This window comes from Monodelphis domestica, chromosome 6, assembly GCF_027887165.1.
Source record: "Monodelphis domestica isolate mMonDom1 chromosome 6, mMonDom1.pri, whole genome shotgun sequence".
Classification (NCBI taxonomy): Eukaryota; Metazoa; Chordata; class Mammalia; order Didelphimorphia; family Didelphidae; genus Monodelphis; species Monodelphis domestica.
In genome coordinates, this window is record NC_077232.1 from 132,811,004 (window position 1) to 132,832,414 (window position 21,411).

At 34.4% G+C, this 21,411-nt stretch overlaps 1 protein-coding gene across 2 annotated transcripts in view; it reads right to left on the bottom strand.

Annotated features, from left to right (window-relative positions):
* The window catches only part of KCTD8 (potassium channel tetramerization domain containing 8), a 315,809-nt gene that overhangs the window by 127,969 nt on the left and 166,429 nt on the right, over nt 1-21,411 (bottom strand). The window contains exon 2 of one of the 2 annotated variants that reach the window (XM_056802576.1): nt 883-994. The exons of the other annotated variant lie outside the window; for it this stretch is intronic. Within the exon in view, the coding sequence (XP_056658554.1) occupies nt 883-994 (112 nt within the window). The remainder of the gene's footprint in view (nt 1-882; nt 995-21,411) is intronic. 2 annotated transcript variants of the gene reach the window in all.

Here is a 21,411-nt window from a genome sequence, read left to right on the forward strand (position 1 = left end):
AGGCTCTCTCAGAAGAGCTGTAAGCCAGCATGTTTTTTGAGATGTTATTTTTTTTGGCACAATTCAAGAGTAATAACTTCATTTTTAAAAGATATTTTATTTTCCCAATTACATATAATAATTTTCAAAATACATTTCCTAAAATTATAAGATTTAAATTATCTTCCTCCCTCCCTTCAAGGGTAAGAGGCCATTATCTAGATTTAACAGTATACTATAATATTATATGATATGCTTCATAGACTCATAGAGCTATATTTTAGATGGCCATGTATAGTAGAGTACCTCGCGCATAGCTAACAGGATACTTTTTTTACTCATTCATTCAAATTCCCCATTTCACAGATGAAGAAACTAAGGTTTAGGGAAGTTAAGTAACTAGCCCAGAGTCTCACAGGTAGCAAACTGAAAGAAATGAGATTTAAACTTGGGTTCTCTGACTCCAGTCTGTGCTCTTCTTTCTCCCACCACAATGTGTGTACACTTATTTGAATTAAGGATATCCTTCACTGAATGGAACATTTATTAAGAATCTAGTCAATGTTAAACTCTGTACATACAAAATTGAAAAATGTCATCGTCCTGCCCTCGAGATGTGTATAGTCTAATATAACAGGGGTAGTATAACATATATGTAAGTAGGTGTGATTTAAGAGAAAAATTGAAAAGGAAAAAGACTAGATCTAGGCAAAGTACTCCAAGAAATTTTGAGGAGGAAAAGCTCTTTTCACCTAGGATAATTGGAGGTGAGGACATCTGATCTGGGCCCCAGATTAAAAAAAAGCAGGGCGTGCATTCCAAGTGAAAGAGGTAGAAAGTATCTATAATGTAATACGTAGTCCTAGGGAACTGCCTGAGGCACAAAGATATTAAGTGACTTACCTAGTCAGTCTCTGTCTGTCTGTCTCTGTCTGTCTCAGTTTTTCTGTCTCTGTCTTTCTGTCCTCTCCTTCCTTGATGATTTTGTGTTCTCTCCTCTTCCTTGATTTTCTTTCTTTTAAAAAAATTTTGAATAGATTTTTATTGATATATTTTGTTTTGATGTCACCTAGATTTCCCATTTGCAAGGAACCATCTCTTATAATAAATATTGTTTTTTAAAAAGAAAGAGGAAGAGAAGAAAAGGAAATCAGCAAAATTCATCAATACATTTTAATAGATAAGACATCAATACAAAGTATCACATCTAACGAACCCCCTCTCTACCTTTGCAGAGGTGTAGGAAGAGGTCACTCTCCATAAACTACTATATATGGAGTTTTTACTATTAATGCCCTCTTTGAGACACATGCAAAGTAGTGAAACTTCTGAGTCAAAAATATAGCTATTTTAGCTATGCAATTTACAAAATATCATCTTCTTTGTTTTCTTCAAGATTAATTTGTTTTACTTACATGGATAACATGCTTTCTTTTTAATGTTATGTTATATTACTTCTCTCCATCTAAACTACTTGTAACTTCTGTATATTTGCCATCATTTCTGAGTTCACAATCCTTATTTCTCTTTTCCCACTCAGGAACATTTTGCCAGGACTCCATATGTTCTTGTGAATTCACAAAATCTTATGCCTCCTTAATTATTGATTCTTTTTTTCTGTTTTGTAATATTTATTCATAGAAACCTGGTATCTTTTCGCTGAACTGGAAGTCATATTCCTTTTTGTTATCTGTATCTCCCCAGTATATTTATTGGGTTATGTTCAAAGTCTTCCTCAGAGATTTTGGTGGGTTCCGTGTTTTTTCCCTTATTTTTCCCTGTTGTTTACTTGCTAACTCATTTCCCTTTATTTATTATTTTTCTGGGGCCCGGACCTCACAGCCCTCTCAGCCTCCTCATATGTTGCACAATCCAAGGTTTTCTAGCCTCAGTCTCTGCCCCAAATGACTTCTACAGAGACAGAAGTGGCCCTCAGTGGATGCTGGGCTCATTCTCCTGAGTTTAGTAGAGCCACAAACATATGTCCTGTCTACTTCCTCTCTAACTGAGCTCCACTTGTTTTATTTCTCTTCCAGTCAAAGCAAGCTTTTACCTTGTGCATTTTTTTTTGTTTCAGCTGTTTGACTGATTGCTTTCCAACACTCAGGGAAAGAGTGGTAGAGTTGTGTTCTATTATAGACCTATTGGTAAATTTGTGCAGCCATGTCCATATGGTGAGTGGTAAGAAAATAAGTACCGAGCTATCAAGTTAGGGCTTAATTTGGCCCTCTCTCTAGTTAGTTTAATGATTTTTTATCTTGCTACCAATTGTGATATCCTTAGCTATGGAAATAGTTGAAATTGTCTGATCTTACAGATATTACTGACTTTGGAGAGATCTGAGGGGGTCACAAGGTTCAGAAAAAAAAGTCTAGTCTTTCATCGTGTTGGCCACATGAATAAGAAGTCTCTTCTTGCTTTTCAAAGAATATGGCAATATTAAAATTATGCACAAAGTATTGAGAGAGAGGTCCATTCAATTATTGCCATGGTACTTCATATATAGTTAGCCCAAATTTATTATCTTCTCTAAGAAAATGCCCATTTTACAATAAGACTCTTTTCTGAGTCCAGTAAAAGGCAAAGTAATATCAGCAGTCACCAATATATTCCAACTAGAAAAAACCTGTTTATTTCTTTTATGGTTTCATAGTTACATTAAAGGTTATAGCAGATAAAATTGTTAAAGGGCTTTTCTTAATCTCTCCCTCTGTCACCTTAAGAGGCTAGAAACCCCGATTTCTAAGTAGATGAGAACTGACAGGTGTCAGTGAGCCAGAGCTGAAGATTCCATTATCAAAGAGAGCAGGACCTGAGGAGAGGAAGAGCCGTGTTCTGCTGTCACTTGGCTACTGATAGTTTGGGCTGCTATGGAAAACTGTTTGAAGGAGAGAGTGAGTGGTGGCTGTCTATTATTTTAGTGAGTTAGGGAGTTAGTGAATAATTTATAGATAGAGTAGGTTAGATTAGGCCGGGTATGCCAGGCAGAAGAACCTGTCCTGAAAAGACAGTTAGAGATAGTTTTAGGAAGTTTTAGGTAGTATTAAGAATTTTAGGTATATTTATAGGGTATACATTTAATAATTTCTCTTTCCTCTTTTCTCTTTCTAACTGTACTTCCTCTAATTAAACAAAGTTTCTCTTAAACTGCTCTCCTTACTTTGTCAAAATATTTAATTTAACCCTTACAAAATCAAGTTCTACTACTTCTGCATCATGATCACTAACATCATCATTATAACATTATAACTCATAGTTTAGAGGTCTTGACAGTTTGCAAAGCATTCTCCCCAGAACAGTCTTCTGTGGGTAGTGTAAGTAAAATCATCCCTTTATAGATGAAGAAACTGAGCCTCTGATGAGCTATTATTTGCTTGTGACTGCATAGCAAGTAATATTTTCAAACAAGACTACACCCTAAGTTGGCTGACTCTTCTTTCTACTATACCCATCTGACTCATCATCAGCATAATTATAAAGAACTGTCCTGAGGACATTATTCTATAACCTCTGGACTCTCTCCATGAGGTTAGTACCTCACCTAGCCCACAATTTCAGGATGGTCATAATCATGCTAGATTTCACTTCCCAATCATGTTCTCACCTATATCATTTTGCCAGAATACACATACCCTGTCCCTTCTGCTTTCCAATTCTCTATTCATAATAAAACAAATCACTTCAAAATTCCTAGAAAATGTAATATCAAACCTTTCCCCTATATCTCCATTTACCTTCCCTATTACTTTCCAAACAAATGTATACCTGACACTACTTTCCTATGATAGATGTATTTTCTTATCCTATGAGGATATAAATTTGTTAAGGGAAGTTTATCCATACCTAATAGTAAGCTTGCAATAAATATTTTCTTCCATTCATTCATCCATTCAGTGAGTTATAAAATGTCCTCTGTTCATTCTTTTGAAACAGAGAAAGTAAAGTCAATTGATGCTCAGCTTCTATCCACAGATATTGATCCTGCAGGATGCTCACCTGGGTGGAGAAGTACCCAGGAGGAAATGACCTCACATTAGGTTTTCTCAAGGAAAAAGAGCATAACCAGAAGCCTACTAGCATGGATCCAGTTTGCAAGATTTTTGTTCACAAGAAGGGGCAATTAATGAGAATGGATGTGAGAGTAAGGAGGCATAATCAAAACAAAGTCTGGACCAAAGCTGATGTGGAATGAGAAAGTAATAGAAATTGGGGGTCAGTCAGCATATCCATTATAGCCAGAGGGAGTTAATTTGATTGAAGCATCATAAACTGCATTTTTCTGGGCTCCTGACTTCTGGCTTGCCTTTTTAATCTATAGAAAGTTCTTTTTGGTCTAGTCAGAAGGATCAAGCTTGATCTAAGCACTTTGATATATTTTTCCTTACTCTCTTTCCCATTGTTATGATTAAAGAATTGTATACAATTATCTCATCTCGTTTTGCATTTGACATTAACTAAAAGGCAGGAGTGTCATAGGAACTAGAGACATGGTCTAAACAGATAAATCCATCCTAAACTCTAAATCTAATTAAATGAGTGGTACTACTCCAAGAACAGATTAGAGCTAGAGGAAGAGAAGCTAGTTCTTTGAAAGCCAGAGAGACCCTGGAATTACCCTGGAGCACTCTCTGGTATACCATGGAACTCATACCTACAGTGAGCCTGATCAGGCTTGGACAGAGCTTCCCAACATCACTCTTTGACCCTCATTTTGTAAGGGAGCAATTTCTAACTCTTAATGGTCATACAACTAGTAAACAACAAACCTGGAATGTAGTTCTTGCTCTCCTAACTCCAAGTTTAATATTTTTGTTTGTGTTTTTTTATGTACTACATTGAGTTGATGTTAAAATATTATTTAATGATAGATTATCCAGCTTCAGTTTACAGGATAAAGAAACTACAAAAAAGAGTGGGAAATAATTAAATCAGCAAGACCTATAAGTTTCTTATTGTACTCCATTTTATAAGATCAGATTTGGCACAGACTGATCAGTGACTGAGACTTTCCATATCTCTCCCAAAACAGCATGGTTGGGGATTCTTGGAGGATCTCCTCCAAGAAGACAACCGAACACAGGTGGAAAGTATAATAGAGTCCCTTCTTTTACATACAGCTCACTGAGGAGCTCTTCAGCCACCATTCCAACCTTCAGTTGATGTTATTTAGACATATTATACCCTCAGTTAAACTCTCACCTTCTACAAAGAACCTTTCTTAATTCAGTATACTCTCAGCATATCTTAGATGAACCTGCATATTGTTGATTGTTTCTCCTTTATTAGACTAAGCTCCTAGGAACAGAACATGTTTGTGCCTTCTTGTATCTTCAGCATTTTGCACAGTGTCTGGCACAAATATGGTGGGTACTTAATAAATGATTGACTTGACATATTTAAAGAACTTTGCAAATCATAAGGAGAGAGGTAAATATCATTTATGACAGTTATGGAGAGAAATATTATTGCTCTTATTCCATTTATGTTCATACAATATACGAGGAAATTCACTATATAGTTTACATATATAAGTATTTATCTATGTGTGTCCATATGTATAAATATGTAGGCATAGCATTTCAAAGGTTTTAGTTCATTTTAAGATTTAATGGCTTAACACTGGGAAAAAATAACTTTAATAACCCTTCACTAAAACTTTAGGACACCTTGTACCTTTTGGGACACTTTGGGAACACACAGACATATATGTGACGCTCATACCTTATATGTGTCAATGTGATAAAAATTTTGAGCAGGATTAACTTATCTACCCAAGAACTATGGAATTCCTCCACTAAAGAGCCTGAATCCACTACAAAATCTTCTTTCCAGTGGATGAAAGTCTTAGTGTTGTTTTTTTTGTTTTGTTTTGTTTTGTCTTTTGGTTGAAAGCCTAAACTGCTTTATCTTTGGTGATCTAATCTGGTTAGTTGTACACTGATTTATTGTCCTTATAACCCTTTATCCTAAATTTCTTGCATTCTATGTAGCTTTTTTACTTTCCCTCATTCTTTTTAGTTGTCATTTAAAAAGAGGCTTTTCTGTTCTCTATTAGTTCCTTAATCTGGAATTCAAAATGCCTACCTGGCTTGTGCTTGAATGTTGAGAAAATATTCAACAAAGTATGGATCTAACAATATATTTTTAAATTCATGCTGTGTCTCTGTATGCCCATTAAAAAACAGTGACTGCAATTCATACTAATCAAATCAGAACCATAGTGATTAAAAACAAAATGCTCCCCAAATGACAAGGCGAGAAAAAAAAAACACTGCATCTCTTCTTTTTTGAAGCATTTTGTGCTTCTCAAGAAAAAATATAGCTCCAATGTGCTGAGAGTTGCAAAAACTCAACAATTATATTTGGAAAAGCTCCAGTTAAACATCTAACTATTCCAGCAAATATGTCCCTTCTCTGAAATTGTCAGCCCTTCAAATCAGCAAAATGAATAACAATGCCAAATTTTCATTTTAAAATTATTTTTTTTATTTTTTTAAATATTCTTAACTAAACCCTATCATCACTGACATTTCAGTGTCCTCAGAGATCCTAAATCCTTTATGTCTCTAATTTTGTAAAAATTTTTAAACTCTTACTTCAGATCCTTACAAATGAGAGGGAGGGGGCATGGTGGGCAAAAATGGTGGGGGGTATCATTCATGATGTAGTGATGGAAGAATCCTCTTCTATATAACAACACCTCCATCTGGTGGAATTTTTTAGATATTACTGTTTAAAGCTTAAAGGCAGGTAAGCCCAGTGTGGTTCTTTCACTACAACCAATATCAATGAATGGCAAAATTCTAGAAAAGATTAATATCAATATTTTTAACTTACCACCTTTATTATAACCAGGAGTCATGGAAGAGGATAAGGAAAATGGAATATAGTATAGTACATTATACACCTACACACAAAAACACACTCATTTTGTTTATGTTCCCTGTATTTAGATATTTTATTAGTTTGATGTTTGATGTTTGGTTGTTCCTAATCACACCTTTAATGCAATGAATAAGACAGGATAAATGTTGAACCACTTACTGCCAAGGTTCTGATTCCTACAACATCAACAAGGAAGATTATATTAATATGGATTTTAATGTGAAAATTATATACACTATAGTGTCATCTATTCTTTAATGGAAGCTGGTCTAAAATATGCTATTAAGCAAAGAGAAAGAGAATGAATTTACTACAAATCAAATTGTACCAAGAGAAAACATTATATACTGCTTACTAACCCAGGGAGATTCAGAACCTCATAGCATATTGATGAGAATTGCTTGAGCATACAATTCAAAGGCATCCTAGGCTGGTCCTTGACTTAGCACCTGCCAGTCTAACCAAATGTCTACTAAAATAGGTCCAAAGTGAGATGCAAGTCTTTCCAAGTTCAAATGCCAACAGGAAGAGGGAGGAATGCTACAAAAGCTCAAATGCAGGACAAAAAAATTGAAGTTACAAATCAGTAAAATAGATGGGCATAACATCTTTATATTGATTGGATGTAGTAGTCTTGATTACCCACCCAGTGTCTAACATTATAAGGCATAATCCAGTAGAATCCATATCTTCAATCAATTATTTAAATCTGTAGACCTTTCACGTTCCTAGATTCAGAAAATTAGAGAATTTTGGAGATTTGACTAGATCTTAGAGATCATCTATTTATTTCAATCTGTTCATTTAACAGATAATGAAGCCGAAACCCAGTGAGGGGAGGTGACTTGTCTAAGATCTCACAGTGAATCTATGGCACAGAAAGAAATCAAATTTAGATCTCAGGAATCTTTTTGACTCAGAGTTAACAAGTAACAAGTAACTAAGTAACAAACATTTATTAAGTATGTAAAATGCTTCAAGACACTGTGCGAGACCCTGAGGATGCAAATGAATGGATGAAAAATTTCTATTCATAAGGAATTGAAATCCTAAAGTGGGAGGGAACAGAAACATATAAAAGTTATATAAATATATATTGTGTTATATGTATATATACACATATAAAATATGTTATATATTTATACTTAAATATATAACATGTGATATAAATATAAGTATATAATATAAATTTATATTTGTATAAATATGAATATAACTATAAATATAAATATAATTAACACAAAGTAAATATGGCTTGGGAGAAAAGACATTATCAGGAGGGGATGAAGAAAGGCTTTCTTGTAGTAGGTGGTACTTCATCTTAAATGAACAAAAGGCAAACTATGTGGGAGAAGTAAGGAAGAAACAGATTGCAGGAAAGGGTGGATAAAGTTGTAGGAGATGGGCAACTGACCACTGCAAAGCAATGGTGACGGGACATGGAACATGGTGTTGGAGGAATAAACAATCTGTAAGAGTGTGGGCAGGAGACAGATATTTAATGAAGCTGGAAAGGTAAGTTGGGGACAAGGTTGTAAAGGACTTTAACAGCCAAACAGAGGAGGTTGTGTTTTATTTTAGATGGAATAAGGAGTCAGTGAGGTTGATTGAGAAGGGGGATAAACTATGTATTTAAGGTCAACTGCTTTGGCAGCAGTTTGCAGGATAGACTTGAGTATGAGAGAAGTCAAAGGGAGAAAGAGTTTGGGGTTTTTTTTTGAGCAGGAAGGTTTTGCAATAAGAAGTGTGAGAGTTGATGAGGATCTGAACTGAGCTGATAACTATGTGAGTAGACAGAAGGGTTCAATAGTGGAAAATTTTGGAGAAGTAGCAATGATCTTTCCAGAGTTCTTTCCATTATGCCATCGTACTTCCCTTCCCTAGTTTTGAAAATGTTCCGTCATAACCTCATATTCTTTTTAGAACATGATTTTTTGTTATTTTTTTACTGAACCACAGGAACTTTGGAGAAAAACTGAAAAAAAAAGGTGAGTAAGGAGGTAAAAATCTTCTTTAAAAAACCCTGTTGATTTCAACTATAGATGGTGTAACTACAGATGACTGTCACAGTACTACTAGTAGTACTACATGTCTAAATTGAACTCATTGCTTCCTTTTCCTCAACCCCAAACCTGACCCTCTTCCTGACTTTCCTTCCTCTATCTCTGCCAAGGATTTTTTAGATATGCCTGAAATCCCAGTTGCATCTACTACTTCCCTATCCCTAAGTCCTTACATCTAATAAGTTGGTTAATAACATTACCCTCTCTGAGCTTCTGTTTCCTCAGTTGTAAAATTAGTGATGGAGGGAGTGGGGCTAGATTCCCAGCTCTAAATCTTATCTATGACTTCTTGCAACTCTCCATTTCCCATCCCCACATGAAGATACACTGCTAAATCTGGCCCTCATGACATTCCCTCATGATTCTAATTGTTTTCTAATTGGTCCCTCTGCCTTCAGTCTCTCAACATGCCCCTAAACACTGCCAGGGAACTTTATTAAAGTTATGACAATGTAGCTCCCTGCACAATATCTCTCTCTGGATCATCAAAGCCTGAAGAACAAAAATAAATCCCTTAATTTGTCTTTCAAGATCTTCCAAGTGTTCCAGGATTTGTCTGCAGATTATTGTTCCAGTCCTGTCTTCTCTTACACTTGTCATTTCATGTCACTCCCTTTAAGAACTCTCTCAAAGTTTTGTTCATCTAATGAGGAACCAAGCCAAGACACTTCCTGACTTTTTATGCCAGATCCCTTTGGTACCTCTATACTCCCTTCAGAACTTGCGAATGGGTTCTGCTGTCTTTCTGTATGCTATTTTTTCCTCAACTCTTTGAATAGGTAATAAAATTTTGTAGGAAGGGATTTATTTTTTTCTTCATTTTTTGCCCTATTCCATAATGCATTGTGCTTACTGGTTAATAAAATGCTAAGTTGATTTCTTTATCTGTTGGCTATTTTCCATGGATTCGCTGCACATTTCAATCTTTACAATACTAGACATTGCCCTGTGAACTATATTTATTTGAAAAGATGACAATTTGAAGAGATGACAGTTCTTGGTGGTATTTGTAACTCTCTACAAAGCTAGAACAGCCATTCCACATGTCATTTAATATTGCTTTTATTCCTCCCTGTCTACTAGTTCTCACCACATACTTTTTATTTAGTTATAATGAATAAGTCAAATAAATAAAATTATTAATTTTTTTAATTCACACTATGGAAGTATGGAAAGGAAAATAATATTTGGATGCCAATTTGAAATAATATATAAGTAGAATTCAGAATAAATTCTCCTCTGCCCCATGATGAATAGTGCTAGGCTATAAACCCAACCAAAATTCCCTCAGCCTTTGCTTCCTAATTCTAGTAGGGACTCTGCATAGACACTGGAGTAGCACATGATCTATGCTGGACAGAAATGGACACCCATGAATCCCCTGTAACACAATGATGACAAAGGGAAGGAAACCCAGGATAAAATACTGGAAGCCACAAGTAGTCCCTCCTAGCCTCAACTGTTCTCTCTTATATGAACTCTCACTTGCTTTTCATCTTTCTACTTTCTAGTGTCATTATTTCTGTTTGTTTGGGGGAGGAGAGTTTAGCATAGATTATCATTTCATTTGTATAGAGAGCTCCCTGATGACAAACATTCTCTACCAGTGCAGATTGGCACTATTCTGTAATTTATTACAGGGTCATAAATTTATAGTTGGAAGAGCCTTATAGATCGTCTAATCTGACTGAACCTTTTGATAGATAAGGAAATTCAGAACCAGAGATCTTAACCAATTAGTAAGAGCCAAGTCATAGTTGAATCTAATTCAAGTGATAAAAAAAAAATCTAGCTCTTCCCCTGTAATATGTTCCCTCCATATCTTGTAGTCTTTGAGGGTTAGTGGTAGGTAAGAGCACTGAGTTTTTAATTGACTTTCCTAAATTAATATAGCCAGAATTTCACTCATGCCAGTTTTCTAACCATTATATTAAACTCCTCCCTCAAATTGTTGTTCACTTATGCCTCTTTTCTTGATCCTGTATGGGGTTTCCTTGGCAAAATATTAGAGTGTTGTGCCATATTATTCTCCAGTGGATTAAAGAAGAAAGAAGTTAAATGACTTGCCCAAGGTCACATAGCTAGTGAGTTTCTGAGACCTGAACTTGAGTCTTTCTGTCTCCAGGCTCAGAGATTCACTGTCCTCCTCCTAAAATATGATGTTGTAAATTCTGATTCAGAAAAGGGAATATTATCTCAATTGAGATCATGTAGATAAGACACTTCAACTAGTAAAGATGTATGTGTATACATATATACATGTATACCTATACATATATGCTCTCACATACATATATGTGTATGTCTCTCTCTCTCTCTCTCTCTCTCTATATATATATATATATATATATATATACATATATATGTAAGGGTCCAGTATATATAATGTTCATAAATATATATTCTGAGAAGGTGAAAGGAATACTGACTTTAATCATTGGTTGGATTTGTTCAAGCCTTCATTTGCCCAGGGGCTTCTGATACATAACAATAATCCTTTGTCACTATAAGCTGAGCTTGATAAAAAGGGACCAACCAACTGACCCATCTTAACTGTAGCAGCAGGACCTGGATTAGGAATAATTTCAGGAACCTTTCCTGATATGATGATTAGATAATGGAAGGGCTCCAGATAAGATAACTGTTTTCAGTTTGTCTCCTGAAGACCCCAAAAGTCCCTCAAAGGACTTTCCATCAAGAATATTCTGTTTCACCTGTCCCTCAAGCAATACCTTATTTGTTCTTTTTTTTTCTTCCCCATCTTTCAAACAATAAAAACTGGCTAATTTCTGTATTTAGGGGGCTCCTCTTCTTAGGAGAGAGGTTCCCACATACATGCTCATTCTGCTGAGATTCTATTAAGATACTATTTGCTTCTTCTTCCATTTCCAGTGTCTTTTTCTCACTCAGTTCAACTCTAAGCAGGTGCAGTCAAACATTTGGGAAAATAGTGGCTTGACAATGCTATGTTTTCCATTTTTTCCTGTATTTTTTTGGCATTTCTTGTGTTTCCTTACTCTTCCTAGACTAACAGGTCCCTATCTACTGACATAAATGTCATATATTTTAGACTTCAAATAGTGTGGTAGAGAATATGCTAAATTGGAAGGCAGAAGACCTAGGTGTCTGGTAAATCACTTCATCTTTCTGGGCCTTAATTTCTCTATTTGTAAAATGTGGAGGTTGGACTAGATAATCTATAAGGTTTTTTCCATCTGTAAATTATATGATCCCCAAATAACAAAACAGAATGCAATAAAAATCACTACATATATATACAAATATAATTATTTATGTGTACATACATATCTATATATTTATAAAGGTATATATGCTTTGAATATATATATGTATGTGTACATATATACATATGTATATGCATATATGTTTATATATTAAATTTGCCTTGCTTTCTTTTCCATGTAAAATAATAGTTGTTCATAAAATGTCTGTGGCCTGACACAAGTAGAACTCCCTAAGGAAAATATCTATGTCATTCCATTTAGTTCCTACTGCCTAAGGCTCTTTATAAAGTGGATAATGATTGCTTTAATTTTTTTCTCTCAAGTTCCACCTTTCTCCCCCTATCATATCCTATAGTTATTTGACTAATTTGTCTAAGCCAGATTGATTCTAGAGGTTATTATGAAAGTGCTTTCCAGAAACCTATTTATAATAACTGTTATCACATCATAATAGGTCTGGTGAAAAGAGCTTTTTTATAAAATACACTTTGAAAATTGGAACACATTCCATATATTTCCATTTTTATTTTCCCCAAGTAGATTGTAAGCTCCAGAAGGACTTGAACTGTTTTTATTTCTATCATTGTGATTACTGAGCCTGATACAGAATACAGAAGACTAATCACTACTTGTTAAGTTGAAGTCACATCTATTGTCACCTGATTCTAATAATAATTTACAAAAGATCAGCTATTGTCATTTCTCTTCCAAATGATATAAGGGAGGATCAGAGACATTTGATGAATGGTGCAGTGTTATGCAGCCAAGTTTGTGGTAGAAGAGACTGGACTCAGTCTAAGCAGTGCCCTCTTTCCACAATTAACTCCATACTCAAAGGCTATGTCATTTTATTCTTGATAATGTATCAAAAGATAGAGTCAGTGGCTCCTCTGGGCCATAGCAAACTCTCTTTGTACTGAAAATGATCATAACTTGGTGGCTTAATTTCTAGTGTTTAGTGTCTCCATATTGGACTAGACTGGTCCATGGATAATAAACTTCAGTCAAGAGGCTTATTCTCAAAGCCCTTCTAGTCTGGTGGAATCCACTAGATATGCTCTGCTGGCATAGCTGTACAGAATCTAAGTCTCCTCCCTATATCAGAAATTCATGGGACTCAAACTTTGATGGAAATAAAGTAGAAATCCTTTCATGTGTATATAGCAACCAGTTTCTTTTGAATCTTATTCACTCTCATCCATTTGCCAGTTTTAAGTCAGAAAATATGTGACAACTGGCTATTGTTAGAGAGAACATGCATCATATAAAGAAAGGCAAAAGACAGTCCCTGCTTGGACAATGCAAACAACTATATACAAACCAACTATATAAAGAATAAGTCAGGGATCCAAGGTAGCAGAGTAACATTGAGTTCTGAGAATCCTCTTAAACAAAAAAAGCATATCGAAAAGAATACAGGCATCAAAGAACCCATAGGGGGATGGAGTAAAATAACTCTCCTACAGAAAATAACTTGAAAGGTAGCCACAGAGGGTCTATTTTGTGGAAGAACTAGAGGTAAAACTGTACACAACGTAGTGCAAGCCATTCAACCCCTACCTACTGCACTGGGTTTTGAGCATCAGCACAAGTAAACTTTGAGATCCCAGGATACTGCCTAAGCCCACAGCAGAGCACCCCAAACCCACCGCTTAAAGTCTCAAGCTCTGGCACAAGCCTGAAGTGAGGTCCACAAGTCCATGGTGCTCGACCCATTTAAGCCTGCCATGAAACCCCTAACCTGAGGACAAAGTAGCTCATAGTGCTCTGAGTCTTGTAATCTCTCAGCAGTACCTAGAGGAATTTGGTTCAGCAGCTTCCAGAGCTCCTAGTCCACAGGCAATCATACCATCTTAGAAGAACTGAAACTTGAAGAAAACCAGAACTAGGACAAAGTTTAGTAGCAAGGAAAAACTGAAATTTAAAAGATTATCTTCACAATTCTGAGAAAAATGCCTACCTTTAAGATAAAAGTAAAAGATTTTTAAAAATCTAGGGAAGTGAGCAAACAGCAAAAGAAACAACTAACCATAGGACATTTTTATGGAGATAAAGAAGAATGAGTCCCAAACTCAATAGGGGATAAGGGAGAACAAAAGAGCCACATGCAAAACTTCAAAGAAAAATGAGAATTGGTGTTAGGCTCTGGAAGAGGTCACAAAGAAATTTGGAGGTAGAAGAAAAACAGGAAAGAGAAATGAAAGTAATTTGAAAACAACAACAAAAACAGTTTAAGAGTAAAATTGGCCAAGTGGAAAAAGAAATTCAAAAGCTCATGGAAGAAAATAATTCTTTAAAAATTAAAATTGGGCAAATAAAAGCTAATTACTTAATAAGACATCAAGAAACAATAAAACCAAATTAAAAAAATAGAAGAAAATATAGAATATCTCATTTAAAAAAACTGACCTTGAAAAAAATCTAGGAGATACAATCTAAAAATTATTTGACAAGCTGAAAGCTGTGATTTAAAAAAAAGCCTAGACATCAGATTACAATAAAGAAAGCTGCGCTGGTATTCTTGAATAAGACTGGGAGGCTGTGCCATCATTGGGGGGGGGGAGGATACAGTAATAAGTAGTAGATAGGAGTGAGAGAAGAAAAGATTAGAATAAAGTGAAGTCTGTTGCCTCTGGGACAGGCATTCCACAAGATAAAGAGGAAGGGATCAGTAGCTCTAAAATAAGTTGTAAGGTTGAGAACAGAGAAGAAATAGGAAAAAAAAAGGTGAGGTGGAGCATGAAGTTTATATGATGACATTTGGGTATTCAAAATAAGTGGGATGGTGAAGGCATGATTAGGAGGAATTTATTAATTATTAAGGAATGAGTTCAGGTAGGTCAAGTCACTAGGGTTTAAGCTTAATATATGAAAGAACTTCCTAATATGAGAGAATATTCATCAGAATATTCTTAATTTGGGGAGTCTGTCATTGGAAATATTTAAACAGATACTAGACAATCATCTCTAAGGGATATCATCATGGGTATTTTTGTATGTGTGACAGGATGGACCAATTATGAAAGTTTTTAAAATAATGGTACTTAATGCTAGAGACATATGAATAGTATCTAACTTCAATGCATAAATGCTAATTTGTTTCTAGATTTATAAAGCAAAAATTAAATAGCAATTCTTTGAAATCAAGGTATTATAAAGATTATTTGCTACACTACAGAAAACAATATGAAATTACTCTTTCATTTGTCAGAACCCTATCTTAAAAAGGACAATTATTTTAATAAAATGTTCCAGCACATTTTGCCCATACTTTCAATACCTCATCAAATAAGCCAGAGGTATTTATTGAAGTTCAATACATTGTCATTGTGCAGGAAGATTACATAAAAACATGTTAATCTTTATTAAAAAGACTGTTCAGCCTTCCAAAAGATTACTGCCATTGCAAAGTATTTGTCCCATTAATTGCATAATTAGTCTCAAACCTCAAGAGTAAATACTTACCCTCAAGCTATGCATCAACTTATGATTTTCATTATATTAACAGACATGGTGAATTCACATTGTACTTGCCTTAACATCAGAGTCAAATTAGAAATAGTCATAAAATATGCCACTAGGTAGACATAAAAAAGGCTTCTTCTCTATAGGAAGCAATATCCAATTCCTCACTGTATTTCTTAACTTTAAACACATTCATTATTTATTCATTAAATGGAATCAAGATATATATATATATATATATATACACACATATATATACACATATATATTTAAAATACTTAGAGTAGAATGAAATGGTAGCTTAACAATGTTTAAAATAAGAATAATCTACTTCTTTAAACTAGAGAAAACTATTTAAAAATAGCAAATGCTTTGGTTTAATAAGGACCCCATGTTGTGTTTTGTTATGGAGAGAACCTTGACCTTGGCATCAAAGGAGTTAAAGATTCAGTCCTGGACAGTGTGACTTAGGAGAGGACACTTATTTGAATCTTAGCTTCCTTATCTAGAAAATAGGGCATAATAATTTTTGCTTCACTTGGAATGGTTTTGTTATGAAATATGCATTTGCTTTGCAAAACACTGTCATTAGGAGACTTATAGGATGCTAAGTTCATATAAGTTTTCATAATAGCTACTACTAATATGGAGATAACATTTTTTTCAATAATATTTTGAATAGTAATAAAAAAGAAGAAATAAGACAAGCAGACATATTTCACTAAACATGTTCACCAATGCCATTCATCTACTCAATCAACATGCATTTAATTAGGCAATTGTAATATTCCAATCACTGTGCTAAGTACTTTGGAAACAAAGACAATTGAAGTAATCCCTGTCTCAGACACCTTAGGTTGATTGAGGACATGTTGCCCAATGTCCAAATAGAAGAAAAATTTCCTATAAATTAAGACTCATAAATGAGATTCTACCCTTGTCCTAATTTGTAGATGATTGTACTGATCAATTAAGCTCCTTGAGAGAAGGAATTACTTCTATTGTTTGTATGTATATCTTCCAGAGTCTAATGCTATATCTGACATAAAGAAAGTGATTAAGAAATGTTTTTTGATCCTTAGAACGCTTTGAGGAATCCTCAATGAGATCCCTGAATACTCAGTGATTAGTCTAGAAAACTATAATGAAAAGACAGTGTAGATGAAGAGCACTCATCATAATAATCCTTATTAGAACATGCAGCTTTTTATCAAATTAAAGCATTATGAAGAATATTTAAGATTTGAAATATCCTTTACCTATACTATCTCTTTTGATACAACCCTACAAAGTAGATTATATTGGAATTCCTATTTTATAGATTAGAAAACCGAGTCTAGGAGAAGTTAAATGAATTGCTCGGCATTAAATTGCTAATAAATTCCTCTGTCTGGATTCTTTTTCAGATCTTCCTGACTCCAAGGCTGACACTATCCACTATACTGCCTAGTTGTTCCATATTTCCCAGATATTCTACTGGACTGGCAATTGATCTTGCTAATAAACTATCAGAACAAGTATCCTGAAGATGGAATATGAGCTGAAATAAATAGGAGACTTAGCTAGATCACATCTAAGAAATTGTGCAGTACTTTAAAGAATTCCCAGTTGCACATTGATATTTAAAACAAAAATTAAACCAATATTCTGGTTACACTAAAAAGCTGTGAATCATGGGACACAATGATCAGAAAAGAATCAAAATTGTAAGGAATTCAAATGTAAATGGAGGGATCCATATTGAGTATGTTAACTCTAACATATTACAAACAATGGCTTATAGGATCATAGATCTAGAGCTATTAAGAACATCAGAAGTCATGTAGAGAGAGTGAAATATAACAGACTGTTCAAGTGATATATGTGTGTGTGCAAAAAAAACATAAAATACCCTAAGTTAAGCCTCAGTTCTTTATGTAGATCTGTTATAAAGGAGATACTCTCATATCCACAGATCTGAATAAGCATAACATGATGAGGTTTGTTTGAGTTAAATCTATATTCCTGAGAAGAATGATGAGATGAAAGTCAGAAGTCACAGATGCATTGGAATTTTATAGAATGAATTCTTTGCTGCCAAAAAACTGCTACCTAATTGATATCTGCCTAACTCTAAAACAATGATTCCATGACCTCCATATCTCTCCTTCTAGACTGAAAATTCTGTGACAGAAAATATGTTACACAAAAATTGTATTTCACTCAAGTATCCAGCAATGTTCTACAACACAGATTCTTAATAACATAATGTTGAATGAATAGATGATGTTCAAATGTGTAGGTAAGTGAAAAGGGAAAATAATTTATTTTAAATTCTCCAAGACACACATGTGAGGTGAAGTCAAGATGTCAGAGTGAAGACAGCCCTTTGTCAAGCTCTCCCAACACATCCCCTCCCCATCAATCTAATATATATATATATATATATATATATATATATATATATATATATATATATATATATATATATATATACACCAAACTGAATTGAGTCCTTTTTCTATCCAAGGGAAGATTAGAAAGAGAGGTCTAAGCATACTAGGGTGAGGAGGGATGGCAGCTAGCCAGGAGCATGATATAGCAGGAACAACACCAGATGTGTTCTGTGACAGTGGCATCAGGAACATCCTTGCATGCCAGGATGGTAAGGGGATTAAGCATCTAGTTAGAAAGAAATCCCAGGAGACCTCTGTATCAGTGATGACAGCAATAGTGCCACTTGGCATGTCTGTTGCCCATTCAAAGTTCCATGTCTCAGTTCCAGAGTGGAGAGAAGAGTAATCACCATTAAAAGGGACCAAGAGCCATACATGGAAAAAGACCAGAGTGTAGACCAGGAGGGAAATTGCCACACCTCTCTGCAAATCCCAACAAATTGGAGTGCAAAAAACTTACTGTTCTCCTAACCTGAACCTGTAAAAGCAGTAGAAGGACATAAAAGGCCATTCATCTGCCATCATCTCCTGAGGTAAGGAGCCAAAGATTCACATAAAGTCCAAAGTTAAAGGGAGGGTAAAAAAATTGCAAACAAAACTACTATGATGACAGGGAAGCTCAAAACACAAACAGAAGACAATGAGCTAGAAAAAAATATCAAAGCAAAACCTCAAAGAAAAAGAAAAATCCCAACTGGACCCAAGTCCAGCAAAAATTCTAAGATGAGTTAAAGAGAGGGAAAAATGATTGAATGAAAAAAATGAAAGAATGTAAGGGAAAATGGAAAAAGAGATAATGGCTGTGAAAGGTATGAAAAACCTGGAAATACTTATATGAAGTGATGCAATTGAAGTAAACCGAATCGGGTGAATGTTGTACATAATAATAGCAATAAAGTATGATAAATAAAATAAAATAAGTGATTTGTTTAACTATTATCAACAATATAAGGAACCAGGACAATTCCAAATGACTGATGATGAAAAAGGCTATCAATCATCATAGAAGGAACTGACAGTCTGAATAAAGATTGAAACATAGAATTTTTCACTTTGTTTTTTTTCTGTGAATTTTTCTCTAATGTAGGTGAATGTGTATTCTTTTATGATATGATACATATGAAAATATGTATTATCTAACACATGTACAAACTATAGCATATTATCTGCAATCTTGAGAAGGTGGGAACATTAGGAGAGAGGGAGAGAACAGTAAAATATCAGAAAAATGATTTTTGAAACTTGTATCAATATAACATGCAATCTGGAATTTATATTTTTAAAAGAAAGATATAAAAATAAGATTAACAGCATGGTAAGAAAAAAAAATTTTAAAAAACTCAAAAGAAAAAACTTTAAGAATCAGAACTGGCCAAGAGGTAAAAGAAGTACAAAACCTCAGTGAAGGAAATAAAGCTTTAAAAAGTAAAATTGGTCAAGTGGAAGCTAATGACTCCATAAAAAAGGTAAAAAATAGGATAAAATGAAATAAAGCAAAGCCCAAAGATTGAAAAAATGAAGAAAATGTGAAATTTCTCATAAGAAAAATCATTGACCTGGAAAATAAGGGAGAAATAATTTAAGAATCAAACTGTTTCCCTTAAGAACTCTTAGCTTTGTGTTGCAGTATGGTGAAGTCTTCACATGTCTCCTTTGACTTTAAATGAATAAAATTAAATACACAGAACTACAAAGGAAACCAAAAATTATAAAAATAAAGATTGATTTTTCCTGTTAAAGTTAATGGACCCTCTGAAATCTATCCATGGAGTCTCTGAGGGCTTTTTTGCTCTAGGCTATCTAAGAGCATAATTTTTTGGTTGTTTAATTTTTCATGTGGCATATGTAAATATATTTACAAGTTCTGCCAATTTAAATTTTTTAGCATTTCTCACATAACCCCATCACTTTATACCTTGACTTCTGAAGTTGCCTCTGGTTCATCTCCCTGTCTCAATTCTCTCTCCACTCTATCCTTCACCAGCTGTCAAACTGATCTTCCTAAAGCACAGGTCTGATCTTGTCAACAACCTACTTAATGAACTCTAGAGTTGCTATCATCTCTAGGATCAAAAATAAAATAGTTTGACTTTTGAGGTCTTTCCTACCTTTGTCTTATCCTACTTTCCAGCCTTCTTATATTTTATTCCTGAGACTCCCTTACACTGTTGTTCTTGCTGATCCTTGTACAAGACATATCATATCCCTACTCCAGGCATTTTCACTGGCTAACCTCTATTCTTGAAAGTCTCTCCCTCCTTTCTTCTGTATCATGGCTTCCTCCAATTCTCAAATAAAGTCTCACTTTCTGTAAGAAGCCCTTAAGAGGTCCTTTTCAATCTTGGTACCTTCTTTCCATAAATTATTCCCAATTTGTCTCACAGATAGCTTCTATGTACATAGATGTTTCTCGTGTTGTCTCCTTCATTAAAGTGTGAGTTCCTTGAGAATGGGGACTGTCTTTTGCCTCTATTTGAAGTCCCAGCACTTAGCACAGTCCCTGGCACAGAGAAGTACTTATTAAATGCTTCTGGATTAACTTCAAAGCATGGTTATAGTTTCTGTAACAATGCCTGTGAGAACAGTGAATAATAATAAATGAAAGTAAATAGGAGAAAATGCTATTTCTATGTATTCCCATATATTTCCCATATCTTCATTTTTTCTTTTTTTCATAGTTGCTCATTCTTAAAATAATTCAATGTGGATTCAAATCTGGGAAAATTACATTAGGTTCAACATATTTCTTCTGTACCTGCTGTGTGACAAGCATAATGAGTGCTGTGTATAAAACAGGAAGTAAAAAAAATATTTACTAAAACAAGAACTTAAAGAATTAAAATGGAATATTGAGAAATAAATCATCAACTTTATAAAGGTCATAAATCACCCACATTATAGTCATAAATTAACTGCATGAGGAAATCACCCCCAAACAGCCCATTAATCCCCTTCTGACCTGGAGTGGCAATACCTGAAGGGCAGAATTTTACTGAGTAATGCTCTTAATAATCTATTGACAAACTTAGTCAGTTTCCCCAGATCAGCTGTTAAAAATAAAGCCAACTGACTTTTAAAATAATATTAAAAAGGAAGGTATTTGAATTCCCCAACTGATATCAACTTCAAAGCTAGGTTTTGTGCAATAACTCTGATGAAACCTTTTACATGATTAGAAGCCTTTCTGACTGATTTATAATCATGTTATCTCAAGCGGCCATCATATTCTAGACATTCATGAAAATCTTTCAACTTCATTTAATTCTCTTTACTCCAAAGACATTCTACAATTCAATTTAAGTATGTCTTGCAATTTTACAGCTGTAGTAGTAAGGGGCT